At 39.1% G+C, this 16953-nt stretch overlaps 1 protein-coding gene across 7 annotated transcripts; it reads left to right on the top strand.

Moving 5' to 3' along the window:
- Positions 1-202: 202 nt before the first annotated feature.
- Positions 203-16933, top strand: nprl3 (NPR3-like, GATOR1 complex subunit). 7 transcript variants are annotated; one of them, XM_080905533.1, is made up of 14 exons: positions 203-604; positions 1513-1582; positions 3876-3914; positions 4582-4714; positions 9022-9096; positions 12095-12245; positions 12351-12429; positions 12535-12672; positions 14261-14417; positions 14805-14911; positions 15100-15229; positions 15680-15869; positions 15953-16145; positions 16590-16933. In XM_080905533.1, the coding sequence occupies exons 1-14, from the start codon at positions 409-411 to the stop codon at positions 16753-16755; spliced, it is 1824 nt and encodes a 607-aa protein (XP_080761659.1). In that variant the 5' UTR covers positions 203-408; the 3' UTR covers positions 16756-16933. The 7 variants fall into 7 exon arrangements, with proteins under 7 accessions (XP_080761659.1, XP_080761656.1, XP_080761658.1 ...); XM_080905530.1 differs by having other exon boundaries at positions 15641-15869; XM_080905532.1 differs by having other exon boundaries at positions 12348-12429.
- Positions 16934-16953: the final 20 nt, after the last annotated feature.

Genomic DNA, 16953 nt, shown 5'->3' with positions numbered 1-16953 from the left:
AGGAAAACTTCAAATTACTCTCATAAAGCCTGGGCATCTATTGCTCAAGACTAATTCAAAAATATTAATAACAACAATTCAAGAAAGTCTCGCTCCTTGGAAGAAAAATCTATAGAAATCACGGTGAGTGACGCAGTAGATTATGTTATGTAGTAGCGGAAGAATATGATATCTGCCCTCCTTGTTTCAGCCGAACAGTTTTCACAGTGACACAAAACAATCCCAACAGTGGCGGATGGATGTACGGTAGGGTATAATATCAAGGCTTTATAGTTAACTTTAGTCAGGCTATAATTTGTCTCTGGTCGGTGTCTTTGTATGGCAAACACCAGTGTTAAGCTTGAAGTGAAGCAAGATTACGCTCCCTGTCTGTTTGAAGCTAACTGAGGAGTTAGCTAGAATGCTAACATGATGCTCAACCCGTCAGACGGTCTACCAGATGACCGAAAGTCCTTGTACCCTCAGTCCCAAAGTAGTGCATACAAATGCGGCGACAAAACCAGCCCTATTAGCGTCATACTGGTTAGCTCTGGAAGCCGAGGGAACAAACTCCTTTTCCGATATCCCTACCAAAAGGTCGCTGAGTGTCCGTCATCTCTCTCAGGTAGGGGTAGCATTAGCATGAAGCAGAAACATAAACATTTACGCACACACAGATGTCGCTTCCACGTAATTACATATTTACAGGAGATAATAAAGCAGCAGTGTAATCCAGGGCAGACCAACAGCCCCTTTTGTTGTGATTGTCGACTTTGGAACTGCGGATTGTCTTTTTTTTTTTTTTTTTTTTTTTTTTTTGGAGGATCGGGTCTGCTTGTTCTTCCTTCTTGAAGTTTCCCTCTTGGCCTCTCAGATTGTTGTTGGTGGATGTGCCACATAAATTTGATGTACTTTTGTTCATTCACAAGTTCCTCTTGTTGCTGGTGTTGCACCAAAAAGTCATTGCAGTTGTTTCTGTGTGTCTTTTATGCCTAATAACCTTTCTTATAATTGGAAATAGGCTGCAGTCAAAAAGATTTCCGAACAGGATTTTATATAAAATAAAGCATTTACTTGATTTGCCAGTATCTGTATGTCTCAGCGTTATTGCACCTACTGTGTTCTAGATCAGGACTGGCCCAGGTTTCTCTTAAAAATGCATTTTAATGACACTTTTTACCTGGATAATTCAGAGATATATAAAAGTTCTACCTTGTGATAGGACTGTTCTTTCTCGCTCAGAATGACGTCATATCATTCATGAGCGATATCTTTGAGACTGTAGGCCGTGAAGTTATTTACAGCAGTTTAAATACCAGCAATTGTGTTTTTGGCAAATACTGGCACAGTACTGATGCTGAGAGGCTTTTACTAGGAACAGGGACACGAACTAGGACAGTAAAAGCATGTGTCTCTCTAACACAATTTTATGATTAGTGAGTTGAAGTCAGATTCACAGTGGTTCTTATTTTTGTTATGAGTCTAATATGTATTTTTCATAATGACTAACTCTCACTGATATCTGTCCACAAGCAAAACAGCGGAATCCATATGTGCTGAACACATCTGGGGATGAGCTTGATGACCAGGATGGTGATTCAAGGTATTTCTACAATCTTCATTTTTTTTATGTATTATTCAACTTACTGTTTCATTCTGAGATCCAAATGAGCTTATTAAGCTCATTATGTTTTCCTCCATCATGCTTGTAATCTTTTTTCCCCCATCTAGACACACTTTTTGTTTTTCAGCAATATTATAGATGCTGACACACATTTTAAATCAGTGGTTCTCAAACTGTGGGAGAGTGGGGATTACCAGGAAAAACTATTAGGTTAAGCTATTAGGTTATTGAAAACATTGAGCTGTTGAGAACCACTGATTTTAATTAATTGTGTGGATGACCTTTAATAAACTTTATTAAACTGATAAAATAATTGAGTAAAACAGTTCAGTATATGATATATTTTTAAAAAAAAAAACAAAAACGTTCACCTCACTTTGTACCTAATATTTGTCACAGCCCGAGGTGCTGTTTGGATAGACTCACTTTTCCCAGCTGCTAAGAGATACACTCACTGGCCACTTTATTAGGTACACCTTACTAGTAATGGATTGGTCCCATTTTCCATCTGTTTAAAGGTTTGATGTGATGTGCTTTTAACGACGCTCTTCTGCATGCCTTGAGTCTAAGCTCAAAATAGTTTGTCCATTCTCCTTTGTCTTCTGGCACCAACAAAACATTTTCACCCAGAAAAGCACCACTTACTTAACATTTTCTCGGTTTTAGACCATTCTGTGTAAATGCTAGAGTGAGTTGTGAGTTGCTGCCATGTGATTGGCTGATTAGATATTTGCATTAACAAGCAGTTGAGCAAGTGTATGTAGTATAGTGGGCAGTGAGTGTATGTAACCCCCTAATGTGCATCTTAAGATAGGGCTGTTCGATATAACGATATATATCGGATGACGATATAAAAACGTCTATCGTTTCATTTTACGCTATCGTTTGTTTCATGGTGTCGCAAAATAAACTGTTTACGGCAATATTTTTTCATCGTTTTGATGGTTACTGTAGTGGCTATATAAATTTCTTAAAGTTCTCTCTTTCTCTTATATTTTATATAACCACACTACAACGGACAAGCGCCTGTTTTTATGCGTTGTGGTTAGCAACAACGACGGTAACAGCATCGTGTGTCCGCTTGTTTATGTTCCACATAAACCTTTCACAATAAAGCTCAAGATCCTGTTGAGACTTTTCAAAATAAACTGAATCACGTGAAAGAGCAGATTATTTACGGATGAGAATTTAAAAAGAGCCGCCAGGTGCTAAAAAATAAACCTTAGACTCAAACGTTAGAACAGGCTTTTCCCCGCAGCACGCTGTGTGATAAATACTCACAAAGAAAACGGCGGCCTTTACAACTTATGTCTAAAAATGTATAGTTTCATGCATCGTTTAAAACACGCGACTCCAGGTACATGACACGCAGCTGGAAACACTTCCCGCAAGACGAGCTGCCCGAGATTCACAGAATTTACAGAAAATGTTACATTTTTGTGATTTATATCGTTATCAGGACGATATAATTCTTATATCGGGATATGAGATATTGGTCATATCGCACAGTCCTATCTTAAGATGAGTTTCTATTTTGTCTTTCATGCTAGTAGATTCCATCAAGGCAGTTACTGTGTAACCACACCAGCAGTCACGTTCTGAATTTAGCTGGGACTCTTCTTCATCTACTGAGTAAAACAAAAGAGTAAAACTGCTTTTCAGTGATGCCACATATGTGTCAATAGCTGTATAATGTTCATATAAGTCTGTAAAATAACCTATTCATAGAAGCTTTGTTTACGTCATTTTGTTATTATTAGCTTTATTAAAGCAAGCAGTGCCATTCAATTGCATAAGAGCAGCTTTCATTTGGTGTTCATGACGTGAAACATATCTTAGATATTGGGCAGGTAGTGTAGGAATTTTCCAGACTAATTTAGCAGAACAAAAATAAGAAAATTTTTGTTGAAAATCAGAATTATGATTTTTCTGATATATATTCTATTACTTCCCACCAGCAGCATTTAAAATTTTTTGAAGCACTACATTAACTGTATTAACCATAAAGATAATTCAGACTTATTTTATTGTACTGTCATATTTTATTACAAACTTAGTTACCTTGAAAACCTTTGAGGCGGGTATAGAAGCTCACTAACCAGCACTGCTGGTATTAGAACTTTAGCACACCAGTGTTTTCACATCACACTATCACATGTTTGTTCGGCTTGTTTTGATGTCCATTTTTATGCATTTAGCCCAACTGTGTGTTGCATTTTCCCTTTTGTTTGTTTTTTTTTTCTTCTTTTTTGTGGCCCAATCCCCATTTCAGAGAGCAATCTCCACTAACTGACGAACAGTTGGTAGCAGGGTAAGACGAAATCATTCTAAACCACCTTTCCTTCGCTTAGATCACCCCTGTCTTTTTATCCCCTTCTTTCCTATTTTGTGTCTTATATGGATCTCCAACCCTGATCTAAGTACACAATCCTTTTAAAATGTCATACAAGAATGAATCAGTGCTTTGGTTTCTACAAAATATGAGTTTAAGGCTATCATTGAAGCTTTAGTCTGTATTGTTTATATTACCTTTAGCATGTAGAGTAAACTTTAAAGAACACAGTTCAAATTGTGGTGGTGGAGTAAGTCTGTGGTGTGTTTAATTTTTTTTTTTATTTCCGAGAGTTAACACCTTAATTTGTGTCCTTTTGATCACAGCATGAGTTACTTAAGTCAAACCAGCATGAGTCTTTCACACTCTTCATTCATACAGCGATTGCACCTTTTCCGCAAAGAGGCCTTTTTCCTCTTTTCGCCTCTCTAGTAGGCAAACAAGTTTTGTTTTCCATTTATACACTTGTTGAATTTAATTACAGGCAGATGCATCTGATTAATGTAACCTCTCCGATAGACAGGAATGTGAAAAGTATAAGCAAACTGAGCTAATTTAAACTTTCTCACTCATCTCAGTTGTGTCTGTGATGTCCGCGCTCTCCCCACACTGCACATTTTCTTATTGGGGTTTTTCCCTCTTTTAGGTTCTCTGACATCGTCCTCTCCACAATCCTGGCCACCAAATCTGATATGTGTGGAAAGAAGTTTGAACTGAAGATAGACAATGTTCGATTTGTGGGCCACCCCACCCTGCTTCAGCATCCTCCTATCATCCAGGTAGGATCATTTGTCGGCCGCTTTTGTCAGAGTCTTCGAATTTGGACAGTCTGTAATGTAATCGGCCTACAAATGTGGGCACAGAAGGATGGGTTCCTGAATTTGGACACAGCTACGATACCCGACACTGCTTCTTCTTCTTCGGGGTTTAACGGCAGCTGGCATCCTTGTACATGTGGGTGGCTGTAACTCAGGTGGCAGAGCAGGTCAGCCGCTAATCAGAAGGTCGGTGGTTTGATCCCAGGCTGCCTCCTGGCTGCATGCCAAATATCCTTGGGCAAGATACTAACCCCATGTTTGCCTACTGGTGGTGGTCAGAGGGCCCAGTGGTGCCAGTGTCTGGCAGCCTCGCCTCTGTCAGTGCGCCCCAGGGCAGCTGTGGCTACAATGTAGCTTGCCATCGCCAGTGTGTGAATGTGAGTGTGAGTGGGTGAATGACTGAATGTACTGTGAAGCGCTTTGGGGTCCTTAGGGACTAGAAAAGCGCTATACAAATGCAGGCCATTTACCATTTTACATGCAGTGCTGCCACCTTCTGTTTCAGTCCATTATTACACTCTTAAATCCTACTACTTATTACTGCGTCTTTTGGGATCTTACAAAGCTTCAAACCACGCTTCCGCTATTAAATTAGTTGTCAACGATTTTGATAGTCGACATAATTGTGACTAGTCGACTAATCGTGGCAGCCCTAGTCTCTAAACATGTGGAGTGAGGCCTAAATGAAGGTCTGTAAGATAGAGTGAGAGTCTTGGCACAGTGTTCACTGATTTTAAAGAAATATAATAGGACTGACTAATCAGCTGTTGGGTCTCCAGCTCCTTTGTTTTGATTAATGACATCTGCTCACTTGTTCTGTCACATGTGGAGTGTTGCTCATTAATGTGGTCACGTGCTGTTGAAAGCTCCTACAATACAAATGCGTGCAACATGTATAAGCAAATATTTTGCTTCACTGTTGATAAACAATTCAAGTCACGTGTTTTATTATTTATTTATGCAAACTCCTTTATTATGAAATCTGTGCCACATGTCTTTTGTAAGTACTGGTTTTAGCCACGATCTCGTGACACGTGAAGTGAATTCTTTAGCTCAGAGTTGAACTAATTTTATGACAAGAGCTGTTCCATCCGGTTGTTCAGTGATGACGCGACGAATCCTACTTCCGGGTCTAAAGTAGTCTGCGTTTAATATGGCTTTTGTGTTGTTAACATGTTTAATGTTATGTATTTTCTTCTATTTGATCTCTGAAAGCTCCTAAAACTGTCAGTGATCACTGTTGACCTCCCTCGGCTTTTATTACCGCTAATCATTTATTTAAGCTCAGTTTTTAAAACCTTAGGATGTAACTACAGCCCAGCCCATGCAGCAGTATGTGAATGACTAACCTCGTATTGTGGATGGATTAGAGCTGGGCGATATGAGATTTTTTCATATCACGATATGTTTTTTTCATTTCAGGCGATAACGATATCTATCACGATATAAGCCAAATAACTATATTTGTAAGATTTAAATGTGCCGTTGCTCACAAGTAAAATGTGAAATAATCAGCAGCTTGTTTTTAAATATTTATTTCCCATAATAAGTTCAACAGGGTAGATGTACTTAAGGAACATGAGACTTTTTCAGATAAATAAAGGCAAATATTGCAAACTACACAAAAGGCAGCCGCTAAAGCGTTTAAGTTTCAAAATAGAACAAACGAAACAGACTAAATTGTCAATTCCACTTAGAAATAAAGTATTAATTCTAAAAATAAATCTTAGTTTGTTTTACAGAAGAACAGACAAAACTGACTAACTTTTGTCAATATCAAGTAAACTGAGAACTAAAAGGAAATTCTCAATCTCTCCTTGTTGTATAGCTGAGCTTTTCAAAAAGTTGTAACAGTTACTTTAGTCTGACAAAAGCCGAATGATGAATTAGCGCTTCCAGTCAGAGACTGAGGCTACGTCCACACGTACACGGGTATTTTTGAAAACGGAGATTTTCCGTTTTCGTTTTAAAAAATAATCCCGTCCACACATAAAGGGAGAAATGAAAGAAAACGCTGCTATGAACATGCCAAAGCAGCAGGTGGCGCTAGATTCCTAACCGTGCAGAAATGTTGGCCAATCAGAAGTCTAGAAGCCTCGGTGGGAAAAAGTAAACAAAGCTGGGGCATAGAAGCAGAACAGAGTCGTATGTGTGGAGGGACAGTAACTGTGTGTATATGTAAGCATTTAAACACTGCAGAGAGTAGAATTAACAGTATTGTAGAAATTCATTTCACCGAAACAATAACGTGGCGCACAGTGTGACGCATGCACCAGTTTATTGTATTTCCAGACTTGCTTTCGGCACAATTTACAGTGCGCGCTACTCTGTTTTTTGTCAGACTTGAAATAGCCGAAATACCTTCACACTACGGAACTTCTATGGCTCTTCCGTTCGACAATCTCTCCGGCATTGGAACCATCATCTGTTTTCTCTTCGGTCACGCTCGGTTGATTTTTCTAGTCGGCACACTCATTTCCTCCATTATGCGCTGGCTGCTTCCCAAACAAACACACGTGCGGCTTGGCACTTGTGCTGTACGTAACAAGTCACGCGACGTGACGCTGCGGCTGTGATTGGTTCGGCTCTGGCTACTGAATTTGGATCGGCTGACCTTTTTTTTTTTTTTTTTTTTTTTTTTAAGAGGACAAGAGCGGCGAGGCCTATCGCGATAGCTTAATTTCTCTATCGAGTAAAAGTTATATCGCGATACATGTCGTTATCGTTCTATCGCCCAGCTCTAGGATGGATTATCTCAGTTGTTCTCCTGGCTGAAGTTTGGTCCTTTTACAGCATCCTGCCATGCAATTACATTTGTTCCTGACCACCGAGAACACTCACGTTAACTTTTATCGAGTGGAAAAAAAAGTTAGCTTGTTTATATTATGCTAACATAGCTGTGTCGCTAGCGGTCACGTAGCACATCATTATATACCAGCTAGCGAAACTTCAGTAACCCTACAAACGTCACTGCTGTTTAGTTTTCTGTCTTCATTTATGCTGGAAGTGATAGCAGAGCTGTACGTTTTAATTTGTTTCCAAAACCCCGCAGTCAGGACATGCTATATTGTATTTAGATAGATAGCGAGCTAACTCCCTGCTAACTTCTAACTCCGTTAAATGTCATAAATTCCGTTTTCATGGATGCCTGGATGTTAAACTCAATTGTTACACCTGGTAGAGCAGAACGCTGATCATTTTATTAAAGATGAAAGACTTTAGACAGTTTTTCAACTCTCAGTAATGCCACAGTGATCGTTTGATATGTGGACCTGCAGCGGAGTTTAGGTCCAGACACGGCTAGTGACGTCAGACTGAACAATCGGATACAGAGGTTCCTCTCTCTGAAACGGGTCGCCAAGCAACACCAAACTGGTCAAAAACAGGGGTTCATTTAAGAAGCCACTAAAGCAGTACCTGCAGAGCTTAACTCAAACATGAATGGCAAATTATTGTTGTTGTAATGTTTTACGTCTTTGTTTGTTGATTTTTAGCGAAATGCTGCGCTGTTTTGAAATTTGTTGATGTATGTTGACTAATACATAAACAATAAACAATAGAAAGTGTCAACTATTATTATAATTATTATCATCATTATTATTATTATCATATTGTTGTGTATCGGTACTTAGCTTGAATAAAAGTGTTTTATATTCAATTGTGGCTTGTTTGAAATTTGGCTGAAGCTCCCTGCTGTCAGTCTTTTAGTCTAATGACTCACAGCATGTGTTGCTAAGATAATGGTGTATCACACAGGGTGGAGAAAATAGAGAAATATGAAAGTCACAAGGGTTGCACTTATTCTTTACAACAACACCTACTGTATCTGACTTAAAATTACCATGAAGCACTTCTGTTTACCTAAACTGAACATTTCAGTCCACAGTAAATTCATAAGATCATTGTACAAGGCTGGTGTGACATATCATGGAAGTTAGGCCTTAAGGTTAAGGTTCCATAGCATTTTGATTAGGACTTAATTATTTAATTCATTTTACAAGTGAAAAGTGTGAGACCTCCTTTTATCAAATTAAATACTGTACTGCTCTTTTTGTTACAACATTTGATTTTGTTGCACTGGACATTGGAAAAGTTGTGGCAGGTTTTATTTGTCATAGTCTTCCAAAGAAAAAAATAAATCTAAAAAATGGCATCAGTTAGTAGTTTTGACTATAACAGCAAAATAACAAACTGTAAACTGACATTTTAATATAAAGGCTTGTCTAGATTTTGCATCTGGTGATAAGTTTGTCTTTTTTTCTTTGCAGGTTTCTAAAACAGATCCTTCACCCAAGAGAGAAATGCCAACAATGATCTTGTTTAATGTGGTATTTGCACTCAGGGTATGCACAAGATGTATTTTGATTTTAATTTTAAATGTTTAGGATTAGGATTCACCTTTATTGTCATTACACATGTGTAAATACAGGGTTATGAAGTACAATTTGCATCTAATTAGAAGTGCAAGAGTAGTAAGTGCAATAAGAGCAATTATATACAGATAAGTGGAGAGCAAATATACAGATGTACTACGGGCAAATGTACAGATATACTGATATATGTCAGATATAGGTCGGTACCTGACCTGCGAGGCCAAATGTTTGTAACTGTAAAACTCTTGATATTGGAAACTTTAAACTTAATAATAATTTACATTTAGTTAGCTTGGGTGGGACACATAGATTTTGTGGGGGGTTTTTTATCTGTGAATGGGAGTGGTATGGGTAGCTGATAATATTCCAGTATACTTTATCAGTGAGAGCATGGTAACTTAGAGGGAGGAAGGGGGGCTTAATCACGTTGACCAGTGCGCCCCTCCCCATGCTGAGTCATGGTTCCCAGTAAGAGCAAGCAAAAAGTACTTAGTCATGTTTTTAATATCTTCCTGGCAACTGTGGAAATTCTGTACAAAAACACAGCAGGCCCACATGGCAGTATGTAAACCAAACACTGCTACATTTTGTTTTCATGTATTTTGTATGTTTATTATTTATGTTTATAATTAACATTATTTGATATTCTTATTTCTCTAATAAAACCATATCAACTTGCATTGAATAGGGATGCACCAATTGTGAACTTCTGAGAAGATGATGATGGTTGAAGTTGATGGTGAAAATAACAATTTGCCCACTTGCCAGTGCTAATATCCATCCATCCATCTTCTTCCGCTTTATCCGGGGCCGGGTCGCAGGGGCAGCAGCCTAAGCAGAGAAGCCCAGACCTCCCTCTCCCCTAGCTTATCCGGGGGAACACCAAGGCGTTCCCAGGCCAGCCGAGAGATATAATCTCTCCAGCGTGTCCTGGGTCTGCCCTGGGACATGCCTGGAACACCTCACACAGGAGGCGCCCAGGAGGCATCATTGTCAGATGCCCAAACCACCTCACTGGCTCCTTTCGATGTGGAAGAGCAGCGGCTCTCCTCTGAGCCCTTCCCGGATGGCTGAACTTCTCACCCTATCTCTAAGAGAGAGGCCAGCCACCCTTCGGAGGAAGCTCATTTCCGCCGCTTGTATCCGCGATCTCGTTCTTTCGGTCACTGCCCACAGTGCGTGGCCATAGCTGAGGGTAGGGACGTAGATCGACCAGTAAATTGAGAGCTTCGCTTTTACACTCAGCTTTCCGGAGACTTCACCACGACGGACCAGTGCAGCGTCCGCAGCACCAATCCATCTGTCGAGTTCCGGCTCCCTTCTCCCATCACTCGCGAACAAGACCCCGAGATACTTGAACTCATCCCCGACCCAAGTGGGCAGTGCTAATAGAGATATTTTATTTGATTATTTTATTTCTGTAGTTATTTATCCACTTCTGCTTTGTTGGTAAAAAGACATTTCCATTCTAAACAGTTTCTGAGTTTTTCAACTATTTAAAAGGCTCCACATATACATAGGTATTTTTGGCCTTTGTTTACACGTAAACAGCATTTTAGTTCACTGGACATGGAGCCTTTGAAAAAACCCCATATTTAAATGGAGAAGATTGATTTGTTTTGCATCATCAAAGGTGTGTGCCTTTATCTCATTTTTGACATCAGTGTCAAAAACACTGTTGTTGTTTGTAGACTTCTAATTGGTCAACATATCTATAAAGTTAGAGTTTTATTACTTTTGCTTTGGCAAAAGCACTTGACTCTGCTTTTTACATTTTCACCTGTCTACATGTGAAGCCTGAAACACCTTTTAACATCTGAAGTAGGGGAACAGTTACTGTAACAAAACACATAAGTTATAAACACTGACAATTGTAAATATCAAGTTATTTACCAGTACGTCAACAAGAGTCATATAGTCTGTAACAATGTTTGGCTAATACGCATTGATGCTACTGATCCATGCTCAGGAGGTGGAGGTACTAATTAGAAGGTTAGTGCTCCAGGCTGCATGCCAAAGTATCCTTGTGAAAGTTTTATCACGCACTTTGAGCACTCACGTAGAGTAGAAAAGCACTATGTAAGAACCAGTCACCAGTCCATTTACCTTAAAGTAAGATCTACTTTATATCCAATATGTTGGGAAATTCTTGTGTCAAAGCAGCAAAAAAAACATTAAACACAACTTATATACATGTAAAATATTACTATACGAATTAAAACACTGTATAACAAAACAGTATCGTAGTGTGAAAACTGTACAAAAGAAATTAAAAAAAAAATCAGAATGTAAAATAAAATATAGGAGCTCAAGAAGTAAAAGTTTATTACAATAAAAGTAAAATTTTAAATAAAATACAATAAAAAAAAAGCTGCATAAAATTCCTCAATAAAGTAAAAATAGCTCAGTAAAACAAAAAAAAATTTGTGTTATATACATTTCTCCATCTTTGTTTTCATACCTAAGGTGGACTGATTATAAGAAACAATAATTCCATGTACAACAACCTCACATCTGCTCAAGTTTAATCAAAATGCAATTCGTAATTCTTAACATTATAAGATGTAGAAATTATTGCAGAGCCTTTGTATTGAATTGCGTAAATATGACAAGAAATAAACATCAAAGATGTGCTCAAAAACAACATTTATACTGAGCGTGTTAAGTCATATTCATTCATCTTTCAGCGGGTGCCATGCTAAGATCATTAACTGACGTTAGGTGTAAAATAAACGGGATGTTTAGTAGTTAACAACTGACAGCCTGGACATGAATGTGAACTGATCCATGTTGTATGCAGCGCTTTGAGTACTCCGGGAGAGTAGAAAAGCACTATATAAGAATCAGTCCATTTACCATCCACACAAAAAAGCACTGGTGTTATAATCAAAGTGTAACAGATACATTTTTCTTTCTTTGCATAATTATGACATTTAAAAAGTGGCTGATTTTCATCTCTGGCCTGCAGGCAAATGCTGACCCATCCGTCATCAGCTGCATGCACAACCTGTCACGCCGCATTGCCATTGCTCTGCAGCACGAGGAGCGCCGCTGCCAGTATCTGACCCGCGAGGCCAAACTCATGCTGGCCGTCCAGGAGGAAATTACCACGACTGAAAGTGAGATACAAGCTCAGACTACACATCAAATTTGCAGCTTGGTCTTAGTCAGACTTACATCTTTGTTAACATAGAATATTGGTATTTTGCTTCTGGTATCAGCAGATGGAAGCCCCCAGTCCCCATTTAGACAAATTCTTCCAAAGTGTAAGCTAGCAAGAGACCTCAAGGAGGCGTATGACAGGTGTGTGACCACATGCATTTTACATTCATTTGTTTGGATTTGCTGTCTAAATTTGTGTAATATATGATTCTGCAATTGCTGATTGTGATGATGGTGCTTTTTCAGCCTTTGTACAACCGGTGTGGTGCGACTTCACATCAACGACTGGCTGGAGGTGAGCTTCTGTTTGCCGCACAAGATCCACAGGATTGGTGACACCTACATCCCCCCAGAGGCATTAGAGCGCAGCCTTAAGGCCATAAGGTATATTACAGATTTGTTTTTCTTTTTATGTGACGTTTTCTTACATCTCACAACATCTTATTTGATTAGCTGTAACTAGAAGTATCTTGTTTACAGTTAAAGACACGGGAAGGGTGGGGAAGGGGGATTAGCTGTTCTAGATGAAATAAAATCAGCAGATGTGGGCTGTGTTGCTACAAATGGCCAACTAAAAACACCTATAGACCTCATTTGTCAAAACATAAACACATGGGTGTAATAGCTTTTTTATGTCATATTTAAAATGATATTATTTATATTACACATTCATAACTTACTCTGTGGTTTCTGTGGATTCCTTCTGTTTTTTCACACATTGCATCTTTTCATGACAAAATAAGTTCATCCAGTTGCATTTGTGATATAATCAATTGTGTTCATAATGTCTAATAATCATAATAATATGAATAAATTGTTAAGGCCAGAAAACAATCATTTTGTGACAGCCAGCTTGGAATATTAAAGTACAAACTAATTTGCTAAAATGGACTTATCACAACTTATAACTTCAGCAATCATTCAAATGCACACAGTTGTACTACGTTGGCTAGTCAGCTTAGGTCTATACATAACCATCAAATAACACAGCTTTGTCAAAATCCCTCTTTGATCCACAGGTCACCTTACCCTTCAGCCCTTTAGTCAGAATAGTCTAATTTCCCCTCAGTTTATGTCAAAGAAGTTTTGTGCCTTAATTAGCTGGATTGTATTTGGTAAGCAAATGTATGTGTTTAATATATAAAGCACTCAAACGATGCAGAATTTAGTGTGGTCTTTAGTGCCGCCTACTGGCATTTCAATGTAATAGCTGTAATTTTGATCAGCTCTCTCATTAGTTGCTGCAGCCCTGTGCAGGTACTTGGTTGGACCCCTTTTATCCTTCAGAATTCTTCACGGCATAGTTTTAACAAGGTGCTGGAAACATTCTTCTGAGATTTGGGGCCATGTTGACATAATAACATCACAAACAGGTTGCTGCAGATTTGTCAGTTTGTAAATGCAATTGGGATTTCTGTCAAATTTTAATGAGTCTGTGTAAGCCTGTGTAGCCTCAGTTTCCTGTTCATATTTGACATGAGTGGCAGTGGGGTGGTCTACTGCTGTAGCCCATCTATTCCTAGGTTCAATGTGTTGTACATTCAGAGATGCTCTTTTGCACACCTTGGTTTTGACAAGTTATTTAAGTTACTGTTGCTTTCCTATCTGACCTGCATCTAAAAGGCATTTTCACCTTTTTCTCTGTAAACCTGAAAGATGTCTGTGTGGGAAAATCCCAGTAGATCAGCAGCTTCTGGCATCAACAACCGTTCCACATTCAAAGTCACTCAAATCATCTTTTTTCCCCATTCTGATGCTCAGTTTGACTGTCTTGACTATGTCTGCATACCTGAACACAATGAGTTGCTGCCATATGACTGGCTGATTGGATATTTAGTTAACAAACAGTTTAATATGTATACCTTTGTCTTTGTATGTAAAATAAACTAAATGTGTGTTTCTTTCAAACAGAGTCTGCTTGTATGTGGATGTATGTTCATTTAGAATCCGTATTGTGTGTCTGATCCTGCAGACCCTATCATGCCCTGTTGCTTCTGGAAAATGAGAAAACACTCCTCAGCCAGCTTCCCCTGGACTGCTCCCCTGCATTGATCCGCCTGATTAAAACCTGCTCAGCAGTGAAAAACCTGCAGCAGCTGGCTCAGGATGCTGACCTGGCCTTACTTCAGGTACAGGACAGTCACACTACCTGGATCAGATTTCCAGTTTAAAATGTCAGATGTGATTCTCATGAATTTATCAGATGAAATTAGTTTTTATAAGTCTAAAAGATGCATTAGTTGTGTTTAATACACAAAGATCTATAAATCATTGTGCAGTATGCATCACTGATAGAATAGAGGAAAGTTAAAATGTGAAAAAGTGTACTGTACATACATATATACTTTTAAAAAAGTATAACCTTCAGAAGTTGTTTAGTCAGGTGGTCTTACTGTCATCTAGTGGCAGATATATGTAATGCAAATCTGAGAAAATCCCCATGTGTAGCTCTTATTTGCTTATTTTGCTTTTATTTGGCATCCTAGAGATTAATTGACAAATATTTTCTCATTTAGATCTTTCAGATTGCTGCTCATTTGGTTTATTGGGGCAAGGCAATTATCATCTACCCACTGTGTGAGAATAATGTCTACATGCTGTCTCCGCATGCCAACATCTGCCTGTGAGTATCTGATGTGATATAAGCCAGCTGGGAAGAAGAAATGAAGCACACTAATGCTAAGCACTCATCCATGGCATTTCCTCATATAGAGAGGCTTCCTGATCTGACTTGCAACACTGTTTGGAATTAAATTTAAAAGATGTTCTGTGATGGAATAAGCTCTGTGTTGTTCTCTTCTCCCTGAATAGATATTCACCATTGGCTGAGCAGTTTGCCCGGCAGTTTCCTGGTCATGATCTGCCCTCTATGTTAGCCAAGTTCTCACTGCCTGTCTCACTGGCTGAGTTTAGAAATCCCCTGGAAGCTCCCACACAGGAGGTGGGGGTTATTGCATGATGTGGAATACATGTGTGAAGCATTTCAAAAGAGAAATACTTTTATTAAACCTGTGAAAATGTCCCAGTTTCTTTTCTTTTTTTTAAATTTGCATGATTTCAGGCATGTTTAATGAAATAATCTGATGTATATCTATGTCCTGAAGACAGAAATATATATGAAAACTGAACACAAACATAAGTTATAATACTTATAATCCTTGAGGTGGGCCATCATTCTTCGTCTTGTTCTGGCAGTGTAGGTCCTGATGAATTATTAATGGCAAAGGGACATCGTCTCTAGTGTATGCATCCTCCATTTTTCATGAGAACAGGATCAGACTCTTTCTTGTGGATCTATTTTAAAACATATTTGACCTGGTTACGTGAGCATTTTCCAATTCCCTTATTTCAGTTTATCCTAATGCAGTTTGCTGCTCTGCTGGTTAACCAGGCCCAGTTAATCCAGATGGTGGTTTGGATGCTGCAGCGCCGCCTCCTGATCCAGCTGCACACTTATGTGTGCTTGTTGGTACCACCCAGTGAGGATGAGCCTGGGCTGAGGGATGAAGACCCTCCGCTGGCTGCCCGAGTAGGAGGTCGCAGTCTCAGTACCCCTAGTGCGCTCAGTTTTGGCTCACCGAGTATGTCCTCCCGCCTCTACTCTTCTGCTCTTACGGCTCTAACTCTGTACTATAAAATCTGACATTCTTCTTGTTTTGTGTAGCCAGCAGTGATGACATGACCCTAACCAGTCCCAGTATGGAAAACTCCAGTGCAGAGCTGCTAACTGGTGGAGACTCCCCGCTCAACAAGAGGATGACTGAGACACTGCTCGCCAGCCTGTCAGAGCACGAGAGGCAGTTTATTCTTAACATCCCTGCTGCACAAAATCCAGAGGATCTGCGGATGTTTGCGAGGTGATTAAATCTGCCTTTAATTGACAACAGGACCATAGTGTGCTTGTTTTATTAAGTGTCCTTAAGGTTGCCATTGTTCTGTTTTATGTTCAAACATGAGAGCGGTGTACATGGATGACATGAACTAACTGATTGCCTGCCTTTGCCTCATATCTTAGAAATGAAATGTTTATGTCTCTCAATAGATAAAAAAGTATTTGTTCAGTGGTTTGAATAAATCTACTTGCATAGTATTGTAAAATTTAATTGGGCAGCATAGGCTAAAGAGTTAGTTTACCAGCAGTTAGGTGGAGATCAAAAGTGTCTGGAGAGCTTCTCAGCATTCCAGTGCTGCCACCTTCACAGCAATGAAGGCTCCCATCAGAGGTGCAAAAGTCCTGTCTCATGGATGATTGACACTGTTGATCAGTCAGTGAAACTCTTTCTCTTGTTAACTGCTTCCAGGCTACTGCACTATTTCCGAGGACATCACCACCTGGAAGAGATTATGTACAATGAGAACATGAGGCGCTCGCAGCTAAAGACGCTGTTTGACAAGTTCCGCAGTGTCCTTGTGGTTACCAACCATGAAGATCCCATTATTTCAATCTTTCAGTCACCGATGGACTAGCTGTGCAGACAGTGTTTCAGCAACTGGAAAATGTGTCAGTTTAGGAGAAGTTAATGGCCTGCTGGGCTCACAGCTAAGTGGTCAAAGACGTTTTAAAACAAAATGCCTTGACTGCAAGATGTTTTTTCTGTATGAGCCAAATGTTTGTTTACAGTAATAAATTATTTTGTATATATCAGACATGCCTTAAGGTTTTTT

This window comes from Rhamphochromis sp. 'chilingali' (genome assembly GCF_963969265.1).
Source record: "Rhamphochromis sp. 'chilingali' genome assembly, chromosome: 15".
NCBI classification, from domain to species: domain Eukaryota; kingdom Metazoa; phylum Chordata; class Actinopteri; order Cichliformes; family Cichlidae; genus Rhamphochromis; species Rhamphochromis sp. 'chilingali'.
The sequence above is the reverse complement of the archived record's forward strand: the minus strand, read 5'-3'. Positions and strand labels throughout refer to the sequence as shown.